This window comes from Acanthochromis polyacanthus, chromosome 14 (genome assembly GCF_021347895.1).
Source record: "Acanthochromis polyacanthus isolate Apoly-LR-REF ecotype Palm Island chromosome 14, KAUST_Apoly_ChrSc, whole genome shotgun sequence".
In the NCBI taxonomy this organism is placed as follows: Eukaryota; Metazoa; Chordata; class Actinopteri; family Pomacentridae; genus Acanthochromis; species Acanthochromis polyacanthus.
The window spans coordinates 29,135,748-29,162,347 of record NC_067126.1 but is presented as its reverse complement, the minus strand read 5'-3'; the positions used below and the strand labels follow the sequence as shown (position 1 = coordinate 29,162,347).

Here is a 26,600-nt window from a genome sequence, read left to right as displayed (position 1 = left end):
TTTCTGTGCATTGTGTGATGGGTGTGATACTGTACAAACATTAAAAATGAATATTGGTGTTTCTTGTAAATGTAAAGTAATGACAGTCCTGCTTGTTCAGGCTTTTCTCCTTTTATCTATAGTAACTACAATAAAACCACATTACTATAAAGTGCTTTCATTTATCATCAAAGTGGCAGGTTTTACTGACCTGATCACACACGAATACTGATTGCGTTTCTGTATTTATGCTGCAAATTGAATAATAATTTGGTCTGTATAAAGAAGACATTTACACACTGATAATAAGTAGGTACAATGCTTGCCACATTCACAATTATAGTTTTGTGTGTTAGCTAACATCTGCAGATTTACACAAAAACACAAAGTACTGCTGAAGCTTATGAGATTGTTTCACAAGTATTTTTCATGACCCTGTCTTGTTTGAAAATAATCTACTTGAGAAGCGTGTTGTCTTTTTTTTAAATGCATAAAATATATACTATTTACCTGAGCCAGAAACTGTAAAAACATAGGTAAGAAATTAATTTTCAATTTTCTGACATTATTTGACCACTCCATTGAAAAAGTTGACCACATACATCCAAGCTTAAAATTGTGACATTTCACTGCAGCACGTAAAGAAATGAAAAACATTTTGCTCCTTCGTGCAACCAGATAGTCATTAGTGACTCGGCTGTAACCAACACTCACGTGACAAAAATTCAGGGATTGTTCAGATGAACTGCAGGCTGCATTTACACAGAGCAGATAGGGGACAAGTATGGAAACATAATAAATCTAAATGGTAAAATATCTATAGTATGTACATAGCCATCATTATTTCCAATACCTGTAACACTTTGGGGTACTCGGAAAAATGTGTGCCTGTTGATTACATTTTTTTTTCAAATTTTATAAAATAAAACTAAAAAAACTACCTGTTTCATTTAAAAAAAAAATAGATTTATGGCATTATAACGTTATTATACTGCACAAAACACATTTTGAGTGCTCTTTACTTGGTTGGTTTACATGGTTGTGTTGTTTCCATAGAGGTGCAGGGCTTTATAGTGAAGTGTAAATGAACCCACAGTGAGTGACAAAGAAAAGCTCAGAAAAGGTTTGAGGTTCAGAGTGTTAAAATCAGTAGAATATATGGTCCGGAACTACAAACGTCTTTGAGAATATGATTTTTTTCAAAGCTGTTGAAATCTGTCAGGACAAAGTAATGGACAGACTAACTGCCAGACAGACATTTGCCATCACAAGAGCTACACTGCAAACACAGCTAGAAATCCACACACATCCACAGCACTGACCTCATAGCTGTGTTCATCAGAGCACAGTTTTCCCAGTGAGATCTGTGTCTTCACTCTGCGGACAGCACACTCCTTGTCAGAGAGGCCGTCTGACTGGGTGGAGATGTCAATGGGGATGTCTGGTGTGTGCGACAGCAGCTCATCCAGGTGCTCCTCCTGACTGGCGCTCATCCTCTCCAGGGGTCCGCTGTGTGAGTGGTCACTGGTGTTCCCCTCCTCCCCGTCAGACACTGACAGGTTCTCTGAACTGAAGGTGGAGTAGGACTGGAAGCTGCTCATGCAGCGATGAGGTCTGTGTGGGAGCAGAGGAAAAATGAATCTTCTTGAAGCTGATTTCTTTCAGCATTCACCCTGTAGACTAGTGGTTCACATTTAGTTCACTACATTTGGGATTTGTCAATATTTTGGTTAAGATGTGGTAAAGATTATTTTCTTTTGTTGCACCAGATGATGTAACAGCTTTGCAACGTAGTTTGATGTCAAGCTTGTAAACTAAATGACCAACTGCATTTTACCTCTGTCTCCTTGGAAACTCCACTTCACTATCCACCTCTCCCTCTTCTTCTTCAGATGACTCATCACCACCCTGCAAGAGAAGCAATTGCAGCTGTCAAAGAGTTCCTTTAACACAAACACACATCACACACTCGCTGATGTTTGGCTGCCGATTGCACTCACCTTCCTGAGCGGCCTGAGAGTGCGGGGCAGCGCAGTGGGCAGGGTGTGTGTCTGTTGGGACGCATCCTGTTCTTGTGGCTCAGTCTTCTTTGTTCCCTCTCCATCCGAGGCTGTATCTTTGTTGGGCACCCCTGAAGAAGACTGGGTGGTTTCTTGGGTGTTAAGCAAGGAGTAATGGGGCAACTCTGGGTGGTTTGATGCAGGAGGGGTCTCCTGACAGTGTAGGCAGCCGGGGAAGGGGTGAGCCTGGCAGCAGGGACATAAAGAACCAGCACCAGCACCTGGTACAGGATTGGAGCTGGTGGATGAAGTCCGTTGTCGCGTGTCTGCATCCATAGCAGTGGAAATAAGGTCAGGGCTGGAGCCAGAAACACGGCGCTGCATGTGATCAGTCTGGGGGCTACGGAGGGCGGCAGCGGGGCCGAAGTAGCGCAGGTTGTTGGCACAGTTGACAACAGCCTCCTCACGACCTTTCAGGGGGAGAAATGGCCCCTCGGTGGGTGGGAGGTGGTGGTGGTGATGGTGGTGATGGTGGAACGTCTGCTCCTGGAGAGACTGGGTGTCCTCCGGTGCCCCAATGACAGGTTTTAGCACGGCGGAGAACTCACTGTGGCTGCCTTTGCTGTTGGCGCGGCGGTGACGAGGCTTGCTTCGGTAGCGGGCTTTGCCAGGAGGCGTGGAGACCTTTGGGCTGGCAGACAGAGGTGAGGGGGAAGGGAGAGGGTCAACGCTGGGGATGCCATCAGAGCGAAGCAAGTCTGGCCTGTAAGAAATTAATCACATTTGGCAGCATAAATTTAGCGTATCTAAGTTAATTCCATTGTCCTTGTATTTCTTCAAGTGAAACTTATCAGAGCAAGTAATAACTGATCTTACTGTACTAATAGCTGTCACTAGATAAGTGTCTCAGCTGCCTGCAGATCCTGTCTAGACGAATCTAAATACTAATTGGTATATAACAGATGAAACATGGATTATCTTTGACAGATAGCTGGTTAGTTAGCTCAAGCTCTGACCTTTTGGTAGGAGGCATGCCAGGTTTATGTGAAATGCTTCCTTTCTTCTTGATGAGCTTCTCTACAGCGTTGGACCTGACAATTGGTCGGACCAGGTGACGCTTGTAGGTCCCGGGATACTTCTTCTCCACTGCTTGCTCTCTCCTACAGTGACAGCAGAATTAGTTTGTAGTTACATAATACCAAACACTGGTTACTTTCATCTTCTACAAAGATTTATGCTCCCATTAATCCAACTTCTAGAACACAGTAAATAAGTAAGGTGGAAAAAGCTGGTGAAGAGAAATCATGACACCCAGAGAGACTTTCATTTATTTCTGTCTTGAGTACAAACAAGATTCTAAGAAGTAAAAATGAAAGGTAAAAAGGCTTTCTAAAAAACAAATGTGATATTTTTCAAACTGCCCCATTGTTCTTGTGAAAAGCTTCTGTTGTTCTAAAGCTGAACATTCTTTCAGTTGTGTTGTGAAGCATCACTAAAGTATCTGTTACTGGAAAAGCATCTGAGAAGGAGAAAATAGTGGTGAAGTGGCAACTGGTAAATCCCGACCACGAGGAAAGAAGCAGAACGAAAGTAAAGCACAACCATGGCTTCTGTGATAAAATGTTTATCTACATACTTCATCAGTTCCTTCTCTCGGACTTCCAGCTGCAGCATGATGGCGCTGAGCTCCATGTAGAGGTTGTTGGCTCTCTCCAGTTTCCTCTCATAATGCTCCCGGATGTCCAGTGCATGCCTGAGGCGGTACAGATAACGAAGCCAAATGTTCACTCCAAAAAACTTCTGCACAAATCAGCAGCAGGTCTGACTGTCTCCTATGAGCAGGCAACATGTTTACTATCACTTTGATGATCTCTCGTGCTCTCTTTGCTAACACACCTGAGTTCATCCCTCCTGCGTCTGATCAGCTCCTCGTCCAGCCTGTGGATGCAAGTGCCTTCGCTTTTGATCTTCTCAAAATGCTTCTTCACTTCCTCCCTCCATTCGGCCTGCAATGTGGATAGACACAGTCAAAAATGCTGAGTGCTATCAACGGTATGGTGGGGAAAACAATATTACCTCAAGCAAATAAACATAAAAATACAGGGTTTTGTAGTGTTTTTTTCCACTGCATACCAAATCAAATATATCTTGAAAAAAGCAGCGTATGGCTCACTGTGACGTTTACAGAGTAAAAGTGATTTGTTCACATTGCTCAAAGTCTGAACCTGAGACTTGAAGTAGGTCTCCTGAGGAGCTCCTAGAACATCAGCAGAGGCAATGTCGAGATGTAGGAGAATCTGACGAAAAGAAGGCCGATTCCTGGGCTTGCCTTGCCTGGAATCAAGGAGGATAAATGTAGCACAAAAACACTCAAACCTTTCATAGGTGTGGTGGGCAAAGATGTTTATTTTCACTTAACATGTGAATATTAGAGTTAAGTTATATGGATACTCACCATGTTTGCTTCATAAGGATTTTAAACCCGTCTGGGCAGGTGGAGGGAACAGGAAGGTGAAGACTGTTACTGCCAACACCCCAAATGATGGCAGAAGAGTCAACATCTTTGTAGGGAATCTCTCCGGTAAGCAGTTCCCATAACACAACACCAAATGACCTGCAACGCAAAAATAAAGATAGACAGGTCTCATCAAAACTATGGCAAAATCACCCAATGACTCTTAAAATATCAGCATTTCCTTAAACATTTTTTTCAAACAAATGGCGTGTTACTACTCACCAGATGTCTACTTTTTCAGACACAGGCTCATTTCTTATCACTTCTGGAGCCATCCATGCCACTGTTCCCGCAAAGGACATCTTTGTACTTTTGTCACTGAGCTCTTTGGACGTTCCAAAGTCAGAGATTTTCACAGTGTCGCTGTGGGTGACCAAAACACTAAAACACACACACAGAAAACATTTAGTTTTGAAAAAAAAAAAGCAGACAAAGCCATATCAAAGCCAGGCAGCATCAACATTATGGGGTAAACTGACCTGGGTCAGACCATTCAGACTGATGATGAAGTTTTGTCTGTAAAATTCTACTGGTTTTAAGGGGTATGAGCTTTTTTGTAGCACTTAGAATCAGTCTTTAAGCCAAAAAGACTCTGCTGTTACAGAAGCACATTTCGGCATCTGAATCACCCCATTAGCCAAATGAGAGTGACCTTTCCAGCACATTCAGCCTGCTATCATTCTGCTGACTAATACAGTGTTTGGCAGTGCTGCGGCATGATGATATTGATTAGAGGAACAGGGCTACAGTGTGCAGAGGACGAGGCAGGAGAACAAGAGTGACAGAACACTTTGTCTTACTCTTAAAAGACAACTAGGTTTTAGTCATTTTGAAAAGTGACATTTGAGTTAATGTCAGACTCTCTAGGCCTGAAAGGATGAATTGTTGTTGCTGCCGTGGTTTCAGAATTTTTGACCAAAGCTGCTGAGCTTTTTCACGGGGCTTTCTAGATCAGCTTTTAAGAGTGTGACGACTGCATGCATGTGCTGCTGCATGACTTAACTAACCAGGAAACCGTTAGCTTCTTTCCAATAAATACATACAGCAATATTTTTAAAATTTGATCCCAGTGATCCTCCTATGTCATTAGTCTTTCAAGGTGAAACAAAGGTTTTTGTCAGACAATATTAGCTAATCAGGAAGCTTACTTGGGAGACTTGAGATCTCTGTGGATGATCTTGTGCAGGTGTAGGTAGTTCATGCCGCTGGCGATGCCCGAGGCCCAGTCCACCAGCAGTCTGGGGGTCACTTTCCTCCCTGCCCTCAGCACCTCATACAGCTGGCCCTGTGCACAGTACTCCATGATGATGCAGTAGCAAGGTGCCTGGGTGCACACACCCCTGGGACAGAGGAAAACACATTTAAATACAAACACAAACTCGGTGCCTCTCGACCATGAAAACAGGGACTCCATCATAGCTTCTATAGCTGACAACAACGAGCCAACATCAGATAACACAGAAGGGCAGCAGGTTGCAGACTTACTTGAAGCTGATGATATTGGGATGCTTCAGTTTTCGCAAGTGTTTAATGTCCGTCTCCTTCTGCTCTCGCACTTTCTTAATGGCCACCTCCTCAGAGCGGAACTTTCCCAAGAAGACAGCTCCCTGTGCGCCGCTGCCCAGCCACTGCAACTCTGAAATCTCCTCAAACGGAACCTCCCACATGTCTGGAAATCAGGGAAATTGCATTTCATCAATATGACAACTATATCCTGTAACTTTGTGACGTAAATATGATATTTAGGATGTTTTATGTCTGTCTGCTGTCTCATTTTCTCTTCAGACGTGCATTTGCTAAATATTGATACCCTCATACTACTCTCAAATCTGCATAAGTACGACTTGAGAGGCTTCACATAAAGGCTGGAAACAGAAGGAAACAAAATCTGCCTACTCTCACTAATTAACATGTTATAACTTGCAGGTTTAAGGCACAAACAAACTGAAACGTTCAACTACTTCTTTACAAAGTGAAACTCTATCCAGAAGGAAAACCAGTGTTACAAACCACAATGTGCTGAATCTTTTCCAGTCTTATCTTTCCTTTTTGAACCTGGTAACTCAGAGGAATAGTATTTATCAAAGGTACAACTACGTAACACAGCAACAACTCACAAAGTAAACACTAGTATTTGTATCACTACGCCATATTGAGAAAAAACAAACCTAAAGCCAAGTGCAAGAAGCTATAAATGTCTTAGATATTCAAACAGTGAGTCATCTGCTCTACCGTCCTCGTTATGTGGTTTTGGAAAGAGAATGCAGAGGAGAAGCTGTGCTGCTAAAACCTCTAACCCACTGCGAGGCTGACCAACCACACACCCTAGCCCAGTTCTGTCTGACCTCGGCTTGTATCCTGTAGCCTGCGTGTCCATCCTGCACAGGCAGCCCTGCAGCAAGGTGAGTCTACCTTTACTGTGACCTCAATTCAAACTGACAGCTGTGCAGCTTCACTCACAACGGCAATATGGTGAAGCTAAGAATGACTATTCAATTACAGCTTCCGAATACATTAGGAGAAGCAGGAAGGAATGTTTAGTTTGTGTCTGAGAAGTCTTAAAGAGGCAGTGACACTTGAAGTAAACTCAGAGGACTTAGCTTGTTAACATAATGCCAAGCAGAGAGGTGAAACCCAGAGCTAACCTTGCTGCTGTAGCTTGTATTCAGTCGAGTACGTCTTCCCAATGATGTTCCAGACAGGCCGAAGACAACCAAACAGTCCCTCCAAGAAGCCCCCTGATCCAGGCCCTGCTCTCTGGAAGTGCAGCTTGATGTCATCAGGGTGATGCGGGTGGCTCGGTCTCCCCTCTCCATTGTGGTCCACGGGACAGTCCCCGTCTCCTGTCTGTTCGTCCATGCCACTGCCACACCCTCCATGTTCACAGGACGCCGGCGACCCGGCTTCCTCGTGCTCTTGTTCCTGCAGCTGCAACACGCTGTTGTCAAAGTGTCCGCCTTCGCTCCGTGTGGAGTCCACACTCAAAACCGTGTTCGCTGGGCTAATACCTCCCAACACAGACTCCTCATCCTGACCAGGAGTCTGCAGCGTCTGCAGGGGAACGGGCAGGTGTGTCGGCGGGGCGAGGTCTGTGATAATCTGAGGAGGTAAATTAGAGAGAGGAGCCTGAGGAGGCTGAGGTTGGGAATTGGGCGAGTTTGATTTCTTCATGGCGTCCCCAACCACAGTGAGTTTCAGCTCCTCCTTCAGCTTGCCCACCAGCAGACTAGGGCAAGAAGTCCACGAGAGCACCTCGGGGGAGCTACCCATGGTGTCGTGCATGTGCATGGGCTGCCCAGTGATGATGAGAGGGACACGTCCTAACACAGTGGGTTGTCTGAATACTGAAAGTCACCTGCAGAGACAGAACAAGAAAGACAGAAGGGTTAATTAATATATAATGTATATCAAAAGTGAAATGCTGATTAAAATGAAAAGCGGTTAAATCCATTTATGTAATTGTAGTCACCTTTAGCAAAAACATGATAACAACTGTAGACTATTACTTCCAGAAAGAGAAATGCAATCCTCAAATTTCCTCTCTGGGACTGAGGAAGCTTAAAATAATGATTATTTTTAGCGATGAACTGCAAACACAGCAGAGCGAAGGATGTCAGAATACCAGAGAGGCTTTAAATCAGTGAATTACAGACATAATTACTGAATAAAAGACACTGCAGGATAAACACAAATAATACAATTCCCGGAAACTTATGGGAAACAGTCGGACTAAGGCTGTTCCGCACGCACAGCTAAGGCTTTTCTATGATCTCTGTGATGCACTAACAGTATAGAAGGGATTAAAGGTCTTGCTGTGTATTAGGACTGCTGAGCGCAAGACATCTGGCACGAACAGCCCATTCTCACTGTTTAAATCAGCAACATCAGCCATGGCCACCACAGCACCAGGCAGCTGCAAATATGATTGAATTCCTTGAGTTACAGAATAACCAGGAAAAAGCAAGACAAGACGAGACAAAATAACATCATAGACACATTCTCTGTCAAGACATATGTAATTCTCTGCTGTGATACATTTCCTGTATGTAGAAGACAAGAGTGTAAATGTTTGGACAACTCAATAAAATAAAAATCCAGAAAAGTCAAGATATAACCAGAAAGTATAATCTGTGTTATACATGCAGTGATTTAAACATGAAAGCTGCCACTATCCACTGATAAATTTATATTGTCCAAATCTACGTGTCTCCACTGTCCACAAAAGCCTGAGGCAAAAATCCAAATTTTTACTGACCTCAGTGCCGACAACCTTGTTCACCTGAAGCTGAACAGGCTGAACAGCAAACACAAGAACAGGGACGATGCACAATGACAAGTTCCACCTACTAGCTTTTTCTGAGCCAACAAACCATATTTCACAGTCTTCATCTGTGAATTAAACTCACTCAGGTGTAATTAGACGATTGTGGAAGTGTGGTCACATGATAGAAAGAAATCCAGCTCCAGCAGCTAATGCAAACCCTTCATATTTAGAGTATATATGTACACAGATTCACTGGTAAAAATGAACCTGACTGCTCAAGGGAAACTGAAGGATCACTATCAGTAAAGCAGTAGAAAGTCTCACTTTATGCATGATAACATTGGGTTTAAAATTCTTGTAAGCAGCACAGAAACAAAAAATATGCAGAACCTAACAGAACCTGGCAAAATGGCAGCAGGATGTTGTTTGTTGCTGGAGTCAAAAATAAACTGCAGTTACTGTTTTTACTATTAAAGAAACACGTCATCTTATGGACAATTGTTTGTCTCTTTAATTAATTTTGGACAAAAACAAAATTCTGTTAAACAGTGCTATAATTCACAAGCAGAAAAAAAAATAGTTCTTTTTTATGTGATATAGTGATCATAAAATAAATAGAGAATATCTGCGTTTTTATCTTTGAATGTTTTTGGATGAAGTAGATCTCCATTTGTTCCACCACACATTGCTGCTAGATTTGTTCTAAATGGATCAATGTTAATAAAAAAATGCTATTCATTCTACCAAGGACATCGCTAGCTCTACCTAACAGTACAGTTTACAGCCACTTCTATGCAGTACTTAGGCTGATTACATCTTAGATCATATATCCTGGCAGTACATGGTTGTGTTTGTAGAAAAATTGTATAATCTCAAAGATAACAGAGTCTACAGTATGCACGTCTGTCTGCCCTTCACATCAGTGTCCCTAGGCCAGATCTGTTTGTGTTGAGGTGCGTTTCTGTGCAGCGCTGAAGCCACAGTGTCTTTTCCAGCACGGCCACTAGAGCTGCCAAAGCCAAAAATGTTCAAATCTTACACGCTGGGACTTTAATTTGTTGCAAGTGTATCACACACTGTGTTTTCGACAAACAGATGGCCATTTATCCACAGACTGACTGTGCTCGTTTACCAATTTTGGCACAAAAAACCCCCCAAAACAGCACATAGCAGTGAATCAATTGCTATGCATATGATACTTGAGCTTTTTTTGTCTTCCATTTTAAACCCATGAGAAAGTAGCCTCAGAAATCTAATAATCTAGTTTGAGGAGGCAGTAGAAAACAGAGAGAGGGACACAGTGAGAGGCTGTACAGTTTGTGTACAGGAGATCAAAGTCCACGAGGGAGGTGACGGAGAGGCAGAGCGGTGAGTTGGCTCTGTGTTACGTGGAAGTTTCCTAAAGGAGAGAGGACAGTAATGGAGTCCAGTCAAATCACACTTGGTTTATGTTGCCCTCTACAGAGAGCTTTGGCATGAACGCATAGCTCTTCCACTTGGCATAGGTCAAAGTACAACCAAGCCCTGATCCCTCTGATGCAGATAGGTTTTCTGCTGAAACACCACAAAGCTACAACACCCCGTCTGGATTTCAGACCCCAAAATGCATTTTAATCACACATTTGTTATTTAGAATTTCGCTTTTTTTGCATACTTAACTGTGGAACAAAGATGAGCAAACAGGAGCAGTGGTGATAAAGGATCCTGACAGGGCTCAAATCAGACATAAATGCCCGCAATGCACTCACTGGTCCACACGGATGCCACTTGCATGTCTGTGCAAATGCATACTGTATCTGTGTGTATCTACTGGGGGTAACCTGAGCGCTGTGAGAGTGTGGTGGCTGCCAGGAGCTCATCTATAATGCAGGCCTGTCTCTAAGCAGGCTGCTGAGAGTGCAGGGGAAGGAGAGAATGCTCTCTCAGGTATCCAATAAATCCGTCCCTTCCACAGCAGAGACAAACGAGCTGTGTGAGTAGAGGCCGACACTGTAATTCCACCTCACAAACGATTCTCAGAGCTGAGCTTCTGACGTGGGCCGCTGTGGGCGGATGTGGTCGGCTGGTTAGAAGCACGCACATGAAGAACCGAGGCTGCACACCTCCACAACCCAACTCACACGCCACAATTATCTCGCCTGAATAATGACCACGGAGCACAGCCTGACAGAAAATCTGACGCCTTTCAACTTTTTATAAATCACTCTCCTAACAGTCGGAAGCTGGATTGAGTTTTGCATCTTTATCTGACACCAAGAATAGGAAACGGACTACTTGCTCTCTTCCATTAATCTCTAATGGAAGATCTCTATGGGCATAGAATCCCATGAATAATGTCTGTGCCTGATCAAGAAGGGCCCAGGGTTTCATTTACACGGTCATTTATTTACAGGACTTTCCGAAAGTGATTGTGAAAGGGTAAAAGGACACACTGACCGTCCCTGTGATGTTAAAAAAAACAGTCAATATTGCCTTAGAGAAGGACACAATGCACATATTCAGCAGATTGAATAAAATGAAGAAAGAGAGAGCTACAAAAGGGAGGGAGAGAAAAAGAGAGAAATTATCAGGGGCTGATCCTTTAATCCCTCTACAGGGCTCTAGAGACATGCTTGTACAAACACAGACCCTATTCAGCCCTCCCCCTCCATTTATCCTCTACATACTTCCTCTCATTTCTTGCCTCTCTAAAGGCGACCTAATGTCAACCGCCAATAACACAGTGCATTATCCTATGTATATTTTTAGTATGTAGATGTATAATTAAAGGCGTGGAGCAGTATTAGCAGATAAAGGCCTCTCTGCAGTTGTTATGGTACCAATCCATATGTGAGTGTATGTGCACACAGCAGCTGGTGGTGCAGGGGGATCAGGTTCAGGGAACACACATGCTCGCACAACACACACACACACACACACACACACACACACACACACACACACACACACACACACACACACACACACACACACACACACACACACATGCCCGGGGCGTGTCTGGCAAGATCCAATAATCCCACTACTCCCAGCAATCCACTGGGGAAGGCAGTTTTTTTGTTGTATCACTCAGCAAAAGCCAGTATGCTTGTTTTCGATTGGGTTTCAATGCGGCGCCGCTTTGCAAAAGCAGCTGGACCGTCCACGAAATATGAATGCAGCACCAGAGACGCCTTTAACCCAAACAGACATGCACGTTCTCTTCACACTCGCAAGCTCATCAGCAGTGGCAGCAGCGGTGTCATCTGTGACTCCATCACTCTGCTCCTCATTAAGAGAAGCCCTGCTGGGACCCACAGGGGGAACCTCCCTTCAGGTGACAGCTGCGCCATCAACAAAGAACTAATTTAGCCCCTATCCCACCTCATCATTTACACGTTACCATGTCAACACAGCATCCATCCTGACCTTCTGCTACCAGTCACACTCAATCTCATCCAAGGCTTGGTTTGGGGAGACCAAAAAGCCCGAAGGCCTCTGTTGTAACCACAAAGCCGGTCACACGGGGAAAGCACAGTAGTTTTTGATTAAATAACAACAATATTGGCTCTCTAACTGTATTTAAAATGAGGAGTCACAAACCATGCAAAAAATCTGTGGTATTTATACGTTTTTGGCTTCACTCTTCACACTGGAGACTAAACACCTGTCTGGCACTTTAAAAAAGAGACAGACTGTTCTGAAATCGTAAAGGCAAAGGCTTATATGACTCAAACTCTTTCACAGATAGCATCCTGGAGAGCTCATTTCTTTTAGGAAAGCTAAATACCTGCACCGCAACGTTTCCATCCCTCCTGACCTCCTCTCTTGAAACAGAGTGAAAAACAGATGGTGAGAGCAGCGCTAGTCTCCACTGAGCATGTGATCGTCTCTGTTATTCTGGGTCACAGTTGAACAGCTGAATTTTGATATCTGCACTTGTTTCCCAAGCCAATGCAGACTATGGACTTTTGGGGATGGTGTTTGCCGTGTGAGTAAACAGTGTTATGAAATGGAAATGTGCACACAGATTTCTTTTCTTGCTGTTGAAGCGGACGAAACTATAAGATATTTTGCAATATGCTCATCACGTAGACAAACCCTTCAGAAATGTGACTCTGCCAAACCGAACCGCCCAGCCCTGATTTGATTGTCGGAATGTGGGCCGATGTCTAAATCAGCTTTCCCTCGCTCCCATGGTCACGAGTCCTGCCAGCGGGGATTGGACAGCCTGCTGTAGGTGGGTGAAAGTAATAATCTGCCGGTGTGGGGACAGCGGTGGAGGGAAAAATAAACAAATTCTGGCACAGCGTTCAGGCATCTGCCGTCACATGGCTGACATTTCCCTTTAATCCTTCCTTCTTCATATTTTGATTCCCTCTGGTGACTCACCTGGGCTGACTTAAATACCTGCCGATGGCTGGAGGGGAAAGCAGGGCACAGAACAATAATCCTCGCCTGCTTACCTGCCTGTTCGGGGTTTGACTGGTGTTGCTGGGGACACAGGAACAAGGTCAAAGCTGCTGCTGAAGCCACAGGGAAAGTGCCAGGTGGGATCATGTGTAATATGTCCGGTCAGTGAGGGGGGGAAGGCGGTCAGGTGGATGAATGAAACCGCCTGAGAGAGCTGACGGAGGATGAAAGAGTGCGTAAAAACATACCAGAAATGTTGTGTGCCTGGTTTGTCAGCGAGTTCAACGAGTTCACACCTCCCAGATCCCACTTGACCAACATGTTCTGGAGGAATACACTAAATGTCAGATACAGAATTAACATGGCTGTGAATCATTAGCACTCCAAACACACACACAGCACTTGCGCCTCAAATAGCCTCAGCTGGTACCAGCCAGAATCTGAGAAAATAAATAACTGAAGAAAAGAGTGTGCGCCATCGAAACGTCACACAGTCTCCCTCCAGCTTCATTCTCCAACCTCTCAGTGAGGCTGCAGCCAGCAATGCAACCTAGACACACAGCCTCAGACCTGCAACTCAGCTCTGAAAAACTCTACAAAGCATCTATATCAGCCCTTTTTAGCCAAGCAGACTTCTTGCTCCCAGTGATGCTTCACAATAAGGCTTTACAGAGGCTCTATTTATGACTATTAACCAGATCCATCCGGATAGATGATGAATTGAAACAGACAGAGAGGGACGGTTGGGCCAAGGAGACAGTGGAGAGAGAGACTGGCTCAGAGAAAAGTGGAGGAAGAAACAGCAGATTAGGGAGACAGAAAAGGACGCGGAGGGGCTGTGAATGAGGACGATATGGAGGAGAATGTTCTTGCAGGAAAACAGAGAGAGTGAGAGCAGAGAAAAAAATGAATGAGAGAGAGACAAAACAGAGAGACAGAGAGAAACGGCCATTCTGCTGCTACTGTGGCTGCTTGCGGCATGATACTGTACCGACCACGCTCGAATGGGAAAGACTCCCAGAGCGACAACAAAGGACACAAGAGGAGCCGGCTCCATGTGAACTGGGCCCGTCTGCCCTGCACGACCAGGAGACAGCAGCACACAGAGACAAACGCACTCACAGCACTGCACACCAGAGCAGCTGCTGCCACAACAATTCCTTGTGCTCTTTTAATAGGGACGGCCTGGCCGGCCCGCCAACAACAACAACAACGAGAGAGACAGACACACAAAAAAGTGACACAACAGACAAACACGCATATTGCAGGAGACTGGCTGTGACTGACACCGTTTTAATGGCCGCAATATGAAAATACACAACGCTACAGAGCAAGAAGAGGAAAAAAGTGGGGCATGTGAATCTAATGGGAGCAAGTGGGTGTTGTACTGCATCTTTTTTTTCTTCTGCCTAAAGACAGTCTCTGCCACAGCAGAAAGCCAAGAAATCAATACACATTAGCGCTACTGTTAGCTCCTGGCTTCATACTATCCCTGCTTGCTCTTAAAAAAACCCAATATGCATGTTAAACTAAATAGTAAATCCACCCCAGGAAGTAAAGTCAGACACTCTGGAGAAAACTCAAATGGCAAACCCCTCACAGACATGAATTTGCAGTTTGTTTGTTTTTTAAAAAACGGATGGATGGATGGATCTCTCCCCTCCTCCACCCCTCCTCCTCCTCTAGCTCTCCTCTAAAGCCCGGCTGCTGGCTACTCATCCTGTGTAGTTACATAAACATGCTTAGTAGCAGAGGACAGAGGTGGGCACACACAGCGCGCTCTCCAGCTGCCAAGTAAATAGAGAGATGGATGAGGATGCAGAGACGAAGTCAAAGATGGTGAAGCGGGCATACGGACATCAAACATGACAGAGGTCGAGTTAATTTGGGTTTAATAAGAGGCTGTGGGACGGCGGTGGAGGAAAAGTCAATGTGATTTGTGTATGTGCACACACTGGACTGCCCGTGGCTGTACATGAAACACGTGTCCCAGAAAAGTCTGTCATCTCTGACCACCAGCGTGCCTTAGAGAATGTGTTTGTTTCATTCGGTAGCAAAAATGGAGAGGCGGTGGGCGGGTTCTGCTGGCCTATACGTTTACCTACATCTCCACCTGTCCTTCAGAGGGCACAGAGAAGTACTGCATCAAAAAGCAGCAGCAGCAGCGTCACAGCTGAGCTTAAAATAGCTCCTGCACGCACCGACGCATGGCCGCTCAACACACTCCTGCACCACTGCCACTGAACAAACACTGACATCTGATCCACATGCAAACAACCACACACATACGGGAATGTCTCCTTGCAGACATGTAATGTAGAATAAAAGATGAATTGCAAATTGCCAGACAGAAAAATTAAAACCACGGGCGAGAAAAAAGAAGAAGTACCAGCACATCACACTGCTTCCACTCAGATGAACGGCAAAGACACAGCATCAGCAGATTACTCACAGCAGACAGAGCTCAGATTCATGGTCCTTTCTCAGCTCTGAGGCAGAGATGAAACAAAAAGAAAAACGAAAGCCGGTTGAGGAAGACTGAACTGGTGGCCGGGATGCGAGAGAAAACGGCGAGAAAAAAGAGAAAGGGGGGAAAAAACGAGGGAGACAGAGGCTGGAGAATGACAGACATTCCTCTAACTCCCGCAGCACCTGGGCTGTGAGTGGGTGGGCGGCATCGTCACCGGGTCGCTGAAGACCTGCTCACGTCACACTTTTCATGAATGGAGCCGTCTGACGCAGGGAGGACGCGGCTCAAAGAGCAGCGGAGGTGGGGGAGGTGAGGCTGGGGGAGGCTGGAGGAGGTGGAGCTTTCTGCACAGACTCAGAGAGGAGGAGCGAAGAGAGATGAAGAGGAAGGCAGAGGAGGAGAGATGGAGCGGCAGCAGGAGGAGGCGGAGGAGGGGGATGTATTTCAAAGCAGCACCAGCTGGGAACAGCAGGTTAGGCTGCGGTGGCGTCTCTGTAAGTAGGACAGACCGTTTCTGCACAAGAGAAAATCCCTTTGTACCAAATCAGTAATCAGTTCTTTCCATGCCAATTGTATCAACAACACACATGACTGCAGGCTGTATTAACTGCGGACATGAAGTATTTACTTGTGGCAAAACACTTCCATGCAGCGTTAGACTCTGCAGTCCTTGAAATATCTTGCAAAACATCTTCACGGTTACGTGTCGTGGCATCACAAAAGCTCCAGTTTCAAATGAGGCAACAACATATCCTCTCTATTGAAAGAATTTTAAATGGCATGATGGGCAAAAAGAAAAAAATGACCAGATAATGTTAAAGATTACAGTTACCACTATAAGATAAGATTCATAAGTTGAATTAGAAGCCTGATGCTGCTGTTCTCTTCTCTGCCCTTCTCCAAAACAATGCTTGTGGTTTGGTCAAGAATTTTTTTAATCATTTATTCACTACACTGAAGTCAGGATTTGCAACACATAAATCCTTTATAAATACCATCTTATTAGAAAGTGGATCCAAACTGTACTATTTTGTGGTGGATAAACTTTAGCTGATTAAACTAGTGATTGGTTCAACAAAAAGTCAGTGTTTTGTGATGTCTACTGAGATTCCACTCCAATGTCATTACAGCACAAGCACAGCTAACATAATACAAACTCAAACAGCATAACCTTCTTGGCCATTTGTTGACAACATTAGCTTCACTGGCCAAGTACACATTGTTTATAGTGATCCTACAGCAGTAGTCCTAGTTTACATCAGAAACACGACATGATCTTATAGGAAAAACACACCAAGCAAGTAACACATTGACACGTGCCTTTAAGGTGATATTACACTGCGCTCCCTGTCTAGTTTGTCAATCAGTGTAAGGCTTGGTAAATATATTGCACATGTTATTGGTGTTGCATGTAGTTAAGATGATCAAACTGCTCTCATGTGGGGAAGTTCTTGTCCCTGCCAGAGGGAAGGAGTCTGAACAGGCTGTCTGCAGCGTGTGAGGGATTCCTTATGATTCTCTCAGCTAGTTTCCTGACTCTGGACATGTTCTGGGCCTGGAGGGAGGGGAGGTCGGTCCCAGTGATGCGCTCTGCCAGTTATTACGATTTTAATTTTGTGCTTGTCTTGTTGTGTTGGCAGAGCTGAACCAGACCAAATTATGGACCTTTTAGAAATGGCACAGCAGTTCCTTGGTCAGGTTCTTTTTTCCTCAGATGATGGAAGAAAGTAGACGCTCTTCTGTGTTTTTTTGGTAATGGTGTTAATGTTTCACTCTTACTTTTGGTCCTTGCAGATGGTAGAGCAACTTATTAATGAGACATGTAGAATAAAGAGGTTTTTTTTATGAAAATAACATTATTTTGAACTTAGGTTTTTCATGGAACAGCATGCCAAAGACGAGTAGCTCAAAGACAATTCTATGAGGGTTTCAGGGGTTCAGTGTTGCTGTGACTCCACCACAGGACCAGTCAGCCTACCTCATACCTTGTATGCAGAGTTGTTGGCATTCTAGATCAGGCCACTGACTGTGGTGCCATCTGAAAATTTCAAAATCTTGACAGATGAGTCACCCAAGTTGCAGTCATTTGTATGGATGGAGAATAGCCGAGGTGATAATATGCAATTCTGGGAGGGCACCAGCTCTCAGTTTCACCTACTGCCCTCTATTAGTGAGGAAGCCAGTTGGAGGTGGCTATTGACACGAACAGCTGGCTGAGGCTGTGATGAAGGATGACCAAAATTATTGTATAAAATGCTGAGCTGAAGTCCACGAAAAGGATTCGTGCATAGTCCCTCAGGAATTGAAGCTGGGTCCAGCAGTGAGACTGATATTCTTCAGGTATGACAGGACCCACCTCACATCAGTACAGCCGATATCAGGGCAACTGGTCTGAAGTGATTCAGACATAAGATGCAGGGATATTTTTGGGAATAAGGCATAGCTCGTAAAGCACGACATGATCTCATACAGTTACAGTGATTTCAGAAGTTTTTTGTGAAGACAGGGAAGATAGCTGGTCTGGGCTAAGGGTCTTTCTGAATTATTCCTGAAAAACTTGACTTAACTGAGGTCACATCCATCCCAAACATACACTCCAAACACATGGACACATGTGTCAGACATGTTCTTGTAGGATGTGAGACTGTCGTCATTAAATTGTTATGATTAACCTTCATTTTCACCACAAGGTGTAAACGCTCTGCTCTCTGGCTACGTCAATAAGCATTCTGCTGTATCTTTACTGACTTAACCCTCCTGTGGTCCTTCGGGTCAAATTGACCCATTTTAATGCATGAAAATATGTGAAAAAAAATCTATTTTCACAGTGAAAACTTCCACATTTTTAACATTTTTGGGAAAATTTTAAACATTTTTTGGTGGGAAAAAAAAGTTTATAAAAGTTTCTTTAAGAACATTCAGAAAAAAAAATCAACCAAAATCCAGTGAAATGCGCAGGATTTTGGTTGATTTTTTAACAATGTTCTTAAAGAAAATATTACTACTGTTCCCTATATATATGGAATCACGTTAGACATTTTTAGGATTTTTTTGGAAGACATTAATTATTTTTTGCAAATTTTTACATTTTGTATATTTTTTTATTTTTTTAATTTTATTTTCTTCTCAAATTTGGGGATTTTTTTAAAATAAATTTTTAAGGGAAATTTTAAAGACATTTTTGGAATTTTCTTCCTGAAGATTTTGCTTTTTTTTTTTTTTTTTTTTTTACAAATTTGAGTAATTTTTTGCTGAATTTTTTGTTCAGACAAGGAAGCAACATTTTTGGTGCCTGTAAATGAGGACAACAGGAGGGTTAAGCAACTATTATTTAGAGAGAGGACCAAAGAATTCTGCATTTATTATAATGTAGAGCTGCAACTATTATTCTATTACTACTACTAAAAAATGCAGCTTTAAAAATCTAATATAATAATAAATTATTCATTTCTCTTCATTTGCACATTCCATTTTTTAATCACATGGGTGCTAACATACAAAAACATACTTTTACCTAGCTTGTTCAAGAGAGATATAAAGTTCAGGAAGACCTTTAAAACACAACTCAGGGCAAGATAAACAGAACTACATTCAATGAAAAGGAATTAGAGTTGAAAAATTATTAATGAATTAGTTACAGTACTGGTCAATAGTTAATAATGGAAGTCATTGTTTCTACTTAAATCTCTTTATTCAAATCTCAAATGAAATGACACCCGCTGATGTTCAGGTTTAATAATGTTCTAGATTCAGGACTGAAAAGCTATGACAGTAAGAGAAAAATCAAAAGGCCACATCCAGAATGTCAAAAGAACTGTTTCTTCTCTCCCCCAAAGGTCATTTAATATCTCTCACAGCCTCTGACACTCTCCCCTCAATGTGCTGAAGTATCACCGTGTTATTTAGACGTTCTACTAGCCAGCACGTTTGTGACTCAGCATATGTGTTGTACATATTTTCGTACTGACCTGTCAGCACGTTTCTGAGCATCTCAAAGATCTGCAGTGTGATCTGGGTTCAGGTTCAGCTTGGTCTCGCTTCTCACCTGCACAAACATGGAGAAAGAAAAAGGGTGAGTGACATGTTAAACTCTGCAACCATAATGCACAAATGGAGGTTTGGCAATTGAACCAATTCCAAGGTGACATTAAAGAAATTGACTTAAAAGATGAGTCACCAGATAATGAAAACACTGATGGAAAAACGGGGGTACAGCTCAGACGAAAGGAAGTACTGATGGTGTGTCAGTGGTAATGGCAAAGATTGAGACGGACTGCAGCCAGAGGGGGTCCATCAAAAAGGACTGATAAGGAGGGAGGCCTGTGGGTGAAAGGAAAAGCTCAGGGAACAGATGCTCCCCATAGTGCTCTTGTTTCTGGCCCAAACCTCTGGGGAAGACGATAATGGGGAGGGGCAGCAGGAATGTAACGATGCATGGAGAGCGAGGGGGTTGGGATATTTTTGAGCAGCATTGTCCAATCTCTATCTTCAAGCCACACCCCAGCGGGGGACCCTGCCAGAGGGGGAGGTCTGGTATCCTGGGGCGAGGTGGAGGCAGAGGCGTCCAAACACTGCCTATAAATGGCGTGAAATGACGGTGAAATGAGTCACAGTGCAGATGGCAGTGGATGCTGGCTCTTATGGGACGGATATTAGGGAATGGTGAGTGTGTTGGCTGATGACTGGGTGTGTTAAAACTACACCTTTGTGATGCACAGTGGAAAATTAATACATTGTCTCTTCTGGCACGGAAGAGAACAAAGAGCGGCTGCACACTGAAATAGTAATTTGTGCTGTGTAGCTGAAGACACACTCCTGTGTACACAAAACACAGCAGGGGAATTCCCAAAAATAGAGCCCTGGTTAAATATTGACAGCGAGAGAGAGAGAGAGAGAGAGAGAGAGAGAGAGAGAGAGAGACATTAGATATCCGTAGCAGAGAGGAATTCCAATATCTGATCTGTTTGCTCAGCGAGAACATCAAACTCCGTTCTACAGCTGAAACTCCAAAGGTCAGCCGATCATAAGTGTGTGTGCTCATGTGGAGACAAGCGAAACTACTTTGAAATAGGAAAACAAGCTAGAAACACCTGTGAACAAGTGCTCTGACACAGAAACTATAAGAGCACACAAAGACATCACTTCAACAACACCAATGTCCTATCTTGCAATTCTAACAGGAATGGCCCAGATCTAAACCAAAATTTCTGAATGCTCCACCTCTCCACAAAGTTTCACGAAACTTCGCTTCATTGTTTTTAGGCAACTCTGCTGACAATCAGATGCTCAGAGAGACACGCAGACAAACGAAAAGTACTGGTCACATACATCCGAAAATAAAAAACTTTGAAAGTCAGAACTACAAAATCAGTGGTCATAATAGAAAAGATGTGGCTTAGAGTCCTATACTTCTGTAAAGCCTTTTCTATTCCAAACACCACAAGAGTTTTGATAAGAGAAAACTCTAAATATCCAACACACCCATAACATTTCTATTGTCCTTTCAACTTCAGTCATATTCCCAGGGTATTTAAAGATGCACATTTGCAAGTTTTTAATATTGATTTGTTGATTATGCATTCACCAATCAGCAATAACATTAACACCAGTGACATGTGAAGTGTGCAACATTGATTGTCCAGGCTTTTGTGTGGAGCTACGCTGATACGTATCATCCACCCAAACACTGTTGCAGATCAAGCACACCCCTGCATGGAAACAGCATTCCCCAACAGCAGCAGCAAGACAATGCATCCTGCCGCCCCACAAAAACTGCTCAGGAACACATCAAAGACCCTAAGATGTTGACCTGCCTCCAAACCCCAACATCCCAATCTGATCAAGCACACATGGGATGATCCATGTAGAACCACAAAGGAACCACTGCCAACATCCTGGTGCCAAATACTCCAAGAGGTCTGTGCCCATGAACTGATCATTTAGAGCCATTTTGACAGCGCTACAGGTGGTTTTAATTTTGTGGCTGATTGGTGTTTATCTCATATAATCCGATGAATCAATGACCTACGTTCATGCCGATTTCTGATGCCAATAACTTAAGGAGCCCACCAAAGACATTCTGAATAATGGCTAGATCGATAATCCGCACTGCCAAATTTTTGTCTCTCTTTTTTGGCAATTTTTTATTCTTCTTTTTAAAATTATAATCCTTTCTCTGAATGTAGTTTCTTTCTTCATCAGAAACTTGGATGCTTGTGTTCATACTCCTAGCTGCTGCAGCCTACTCCATCCCACTACATTCTGCTCTGCCAAACCAATCATTGCTGCTTGACGTAAAACGTATTTTCTACTGGTACAAGAAGGCTGCTACAGATATCAGATATGAAACTGCAGCATCCAGCAAAATACAGAGATTTAACACTAGCTTCATCAGCACTGTGTGAATTCAAGGTCTTTTATATTCCAGACGCTCATTTACATGTTACAGTCCTGCACTCCAGCTTTATAATTGGAGTCATTTCTGATTTAAATTAAAATCCTATTTTGCTAACAAGAATGTTATTGATTTAATGTTAATTAAAAGTTTAAATTTCACTTTGGAGAGTGACGAGTAGAGCAGCTGAAATATGAGCTTAATAGGTTTAACTTTGATCACAGCCTAATCATAGAGAAAACGGCAGATTCATCATTCATGACGGAGGAAAAAAATGGGCGTTTTCTTTGCATTTCATCCAAAGTACAAACAGAATCAGAGCGTATGATGCTAAGATCAAGAGAAAACAACACAGAAAAGAAATGACTACACCTAGGTCCTCCCAACACAACTTTCCTGAGCAAACCATCTGCCATATTTACATTTCTCTGGAAAAAATGCATGGAGAAGTCACCTGTCTGACTGTTTATAGCGATGCTGTGCTGCTTCTTGGTTCCTCCCACCTGCATTAATTTGCAGTGTGCAGGTCAACATCACAGTCCACTGTTTGTTATCACTAGTTACCGACGTCAAGCTCCAACTAAGATGAACGCTATCATAACTCTGTCTTTACCATTAGCTAAGCTGTTCTTAAGGCAAAGTATAAAGAAACCAAAATAGCACGTCTTCTTAGAGATTTAAATCTAACTGAAGTCATATAAATAAATAAATCCTAATCTATTCCAAGTGAGGTGGAGTTACATTTATGGATGGCGATAAATGTTTATTTTCCCAAGGCCAAATCATTGCTGCTTTGACAGTCAACGCACCAGGGAAGACAACAATAAGTTCGAAATGACAGAACTGAAATCCACAGAATTACTGCAGCTGACAACTACTATATACACATTACTGAATATATCCCTTTCTCTATTAAGTGACTGAGGGTTTACTCAGAAAAATCAAAGTTAATTTCTCAGGTATGCTCCTTTTCTTCAACAAAGAGTCCAAAAGAAAAATGAAATGTAAAAAATCTATTCATTAAGAAGGTAACCCCTGAGAATGTTGGGAGGTTTTGCTTAGAAAATGATAATTTACTACCATTTTGATAATCAATTTGGCATTCCGTTCATTTTTTTAAATAAAAATGTCAATGCAGCAAAGTGGTTCAAGCTTGTATTGAAATGATTTGCGGTTTCTCTTCATTGTTTGCCTTTGTAAAATAACAAATTCTGTTTACTGCGCCTTTTGAAGAGACATAAACTGATGCATTTTGAAGAACTCTGGGAAACAGGGATGGGCATTTATTCACATTTATTTTCTGTCATTTCAATCAAGTCATTGATTGGAATCCAATAGTAACACTTTGAGTTAAAAGTTGATGTGAAAGGCTAGAAAATGACCCACTCATGCAACTGGTTTTGCATCAGGCAAGAACTTCAAAACTATGAATCCAAAATTTTGTCATTTTCCTTTTCCAGGCACCTGAATGAACTGCGTGCCATTACCAAACAGCTGCTTCTGATTTCCTTATTGCTCACTTTTTAGAAGTTTTGGGTGACTTTCATGCTCAAATAAATTACAGACATCTTCTTTAAACTTTTCCAAAGAAGCAACATAAAAAGAGCCTGACCTCAGTCTTTCAATCTGCCTTTTTCCAGCGGTGGCTAAAGCCTCCTGCTCCCCCTCCATCACTGGTGCGCACATTGATGCTCCACGCTCCCTCCGAATGCAACAGAGCTGTAAACCACACTGGCTCAGCTCTGTTATACACACTCATTACTATTTCACCAGCAGCGGAACAGCAGCACTGACAGCTCCTGTGTCCGCCGCATTAATAAGAGAAAAAGCAGCATCGCGCACACAAGCTTGCAGCGGTTTACCTTTCCAATCTGCCAGTGCAGGCAGGGACCAGGTCCAGACACGGCAGAACACACACACGTCTATGATTACTGACAAATAAATAAGGCTTCCATGGAGGTTTGCTAAGTCCTACAACATGTTGACAGACATGGTTACTGCAAACCATGAAATTATGACAAAAGCACTGGTGAAAGAAGTAATCTGGCCTATTAATGTTGTCACAAAAGTAATATCTAACACTTAAGTGCTGCTTAAGTAAACCTTTGTCTGCCATAAAAAAATGATACATTTTTCCACAAAAAGCATATTTTTTATGTGAAATGAAAGAAATTACACACTTTTCTTTTTTTCCTTTTCTTTTAATTTGACCAAATAAGCGAAGTTTCTGTAATTTAATTCTTTTTTTGGGCTGATAACTGAGCTGATAATTGCATAAAATGCACTGTACTGTTGACTTAAAACAGGGCTGGATTGTTCGACAGTTTGTGCTTTTGGAGCGACCGGGATATATCGACATATACAAACCACAATATTCCTTTTACATTACACATAAAATCTGCAAAGGCCTATTCAAATTTTGTACTGACATTCAAATCAGCACATTATATGTAGCATATATAACCATATAACTAAATACATAGGTATATTCAACTGTTACCAAAAAGCATAACCTATTTCTTTTTAAATGGCAATAATTCACACATCTAAAATCAAACCTTGTGCAGTCCTTCAAGTATTAAAGTTCAGGCACGTGTACCTCATTTGCCTGCAGTCTATGTGAGGCAGAGACAGCCTGAACCAGCAACCTCAAAGTCAATCAATGTGATAAGCTTGGAAATAGTGCGCAAAGCAATTCAACTGTCAATAAAAGGCTTCCTCAGCCACTGTGATTGGCTCAAAGTCTGCTCTTGGCAAAGCAATAGTCTGTCTTGTTGTCAGAGTGCATAAAGAATAAATAAAGAAACTAAACAAAAGTGAGGTGTATTTTTATATCCATGTGTGCTTTTACGCACTAGTTCATGGCTGTTCACATTTATTTTATTTATGCTAGCATGTAATAAAAATACTACCCTCATTATGTTTAGTACCTCTTCAGTATGCCTGTTCTCTTAAAAAAAACTGTTCAGGAAACTATAACCAGGGTCAAGCTTTTAAATGTTTATCTTACAAGATAAAAATGGCTAAGCAATAAAGATGTACAGTATAATTTTATGAAAGACAGTGTGCCAAATCTGCAGTTAGAACAAGTAAACTAACAAAACTGTCAACTAGAAAGCTAAAAAAACTATATATACTGGAGACTATATATAAAACATGGATGAGCCACTGTGGCGTCACCTATTTTGGAGCCTACAGCCTATCATTTTGAAACCTACAGTCTGGAGTCTGGCCGTCGCCATCCTTCTCTTTTGATATCAGATATTATAAGTGAGGAGTGGATCTGCCTGAGAACTCAAGAACACAACTCAACACTGTAGTAATCTGTAAATAATTAGGTAGCACTGCCCTAAAATAACTCTAAATGAGACCAAAACTTACCAAACGAACTTCATGTTGTATACAAAAAGTCTGAAAATTTGCCATCGAAGCCATGAACTCATTAGGGAAATGTTTACTGAGGTAACAAATCGAGGCAAAATTAGGATCATTTTCTCTTAGACTTGAAAAGAATCTAACTGTGTTTGCAACCAGAGGAGTCGCCTCCTGCTGACCATTAGGAAGAGTGCAGGTTTAAAGCATTTCTGCATTTGCTTAACTTTTCAGACCCAGAGATTATGTCCAACTTTTACATACAGTCTATGCGTTTACGTTTATTTAAGTTGGAGTAAGCTAATGGGACCGTCATGAGTCTATTAGTCTTGGCTTGAAATAGGAGGAGCTAACTTTGCTCATTATTACACTGGTAATTTTGCTGTTTTAACCTCTTGAGACATGAGCTTTGGTTGGGCTTGCACTTTAGATTTCTTCTAGTTATTTGGGATAAGGAGCAACCAATGAACATAATAAATGTAGAAAATCTAATGTGTGATAATTGTGTTTCTTATATTTTTATATTTAAATTATATGTATATTATATTTGCATTGCTGTTATCATTATTGTTGGCAATATTCAAAATTTTATTATTGTTATTATTTTTTTATTATTGTCATTATTAAGAACAATATGACCTCTTTGGGGGGAAAAATGTCCACATATGTGGACGTCAGGTCCTAAGAGGTTAATTTTTTTTTTAACCCATATTAGTGTTAACTGTAAGCATAGAATAAGTCAATACAGCAGAAGCAGCACTGAAATTGTATCTCATCTACTGATACAAGAAGAATAACTGGGTGGGATTATGCCATTAGAAACTGGCACGTTAATGCACTATGTAATTGTATATTTTAGTATTTCATTTTAAATAAATATTTCATAGAAAGCAGATAACATGATGTGTTTTTGTTTTGTTTTGTCAGATTGTCCAAAGATGAAAGCACGATTTTAGCTTTTACATGTGCCGACAACTCTTGGGTACAAATATTCAGCTTAAAGATACAAATTAACCAATCTGGACCTGGGCTCCTGTAGTATAGCTGAGATTTATTTTAGGCTGCTGTTGCTTGCAAGTTGTTACCATTAACTGCAATACTTGAAATAACTTCCACTTTCATTTTTACTGTACAAAAACCTTCATGATTAGGTGGTGTGACAGTGTAGATCTGTATCAGCACGTTCACCAAAGGCTTTTTTGGTAACAACTGCA

The 26,600-nt window shown here is 42.3% G+C and overlaps 1 protein-coding gene across 4 annotated transcripts in view; it reads right to left on the bottom strand.

The window, feature by feature from the left end:
• Positions 1–26,600, bottom strand: part of si:ch211-45c16.2 (mitogen-activated protein kinase kinase kinase 13) — a 39,646-nt gene that overhangs the window by 3,416 nt on the left and 9,630 nt on the right. The window contains exons 2-14 of one of the 4 annotated variants that reach the window (XM_051958859.1): positions 19,589–19,665; positions 7,140–7,849; positions 5,980–6,163; positions 5,643–5,834; positions 4,717–4,875; positions 4,435–4,593; positions 4,205–4,313; positions 3,876–3,985; positions 3,616–3,732; positions 2,996–3,139; positions 1,980–2,670; positions 1,817–1,887; positions 1,302–1,593 (exon numbers count right to left, since the gene is read on the bottom strand). In XM_051958859.1, coding sequence (XP_051814819.1) covers positions 1,302–1,593; positions 1,817–1,887; positions 1,980–2,670; positions 2,996–3,139; positions 3,616–3,732; positions 3,876–3,985; positions 4,205–4,313; positions 4,435–4,593; positions 4,717–4,875; positions 5,643–5,834; positions 5,980–6,163; positions 7,140–7,782 — 2,871 coding nt within the window. In that variant the 5' untranslated portion in view covers positions 7,783–7,849; positions 19,589–19,665. Of the gene's footprint in view, positions 1–1,301; positions 1,594–1,816; positions 1,888–1,979; positions 2,743–2,995; positions 3,140–3,615; positions 3,733–3,875; positions 3,986–4,204; positions 4,314–4,434; positions 4,594–4,716; positions 4,876–5,642; positions 5,835–5,979; positions 6,164–7,139; positions 7,850–12,527; positions 12,635–15,602; positions 15,900–19,588; positions 19,666–26,600 lie in introns of those variants that run through there. The other 3 variants (XM_022196159.2, XM_022196161.2, XM_022196160.2) reach the window with 3 other exon arrangements.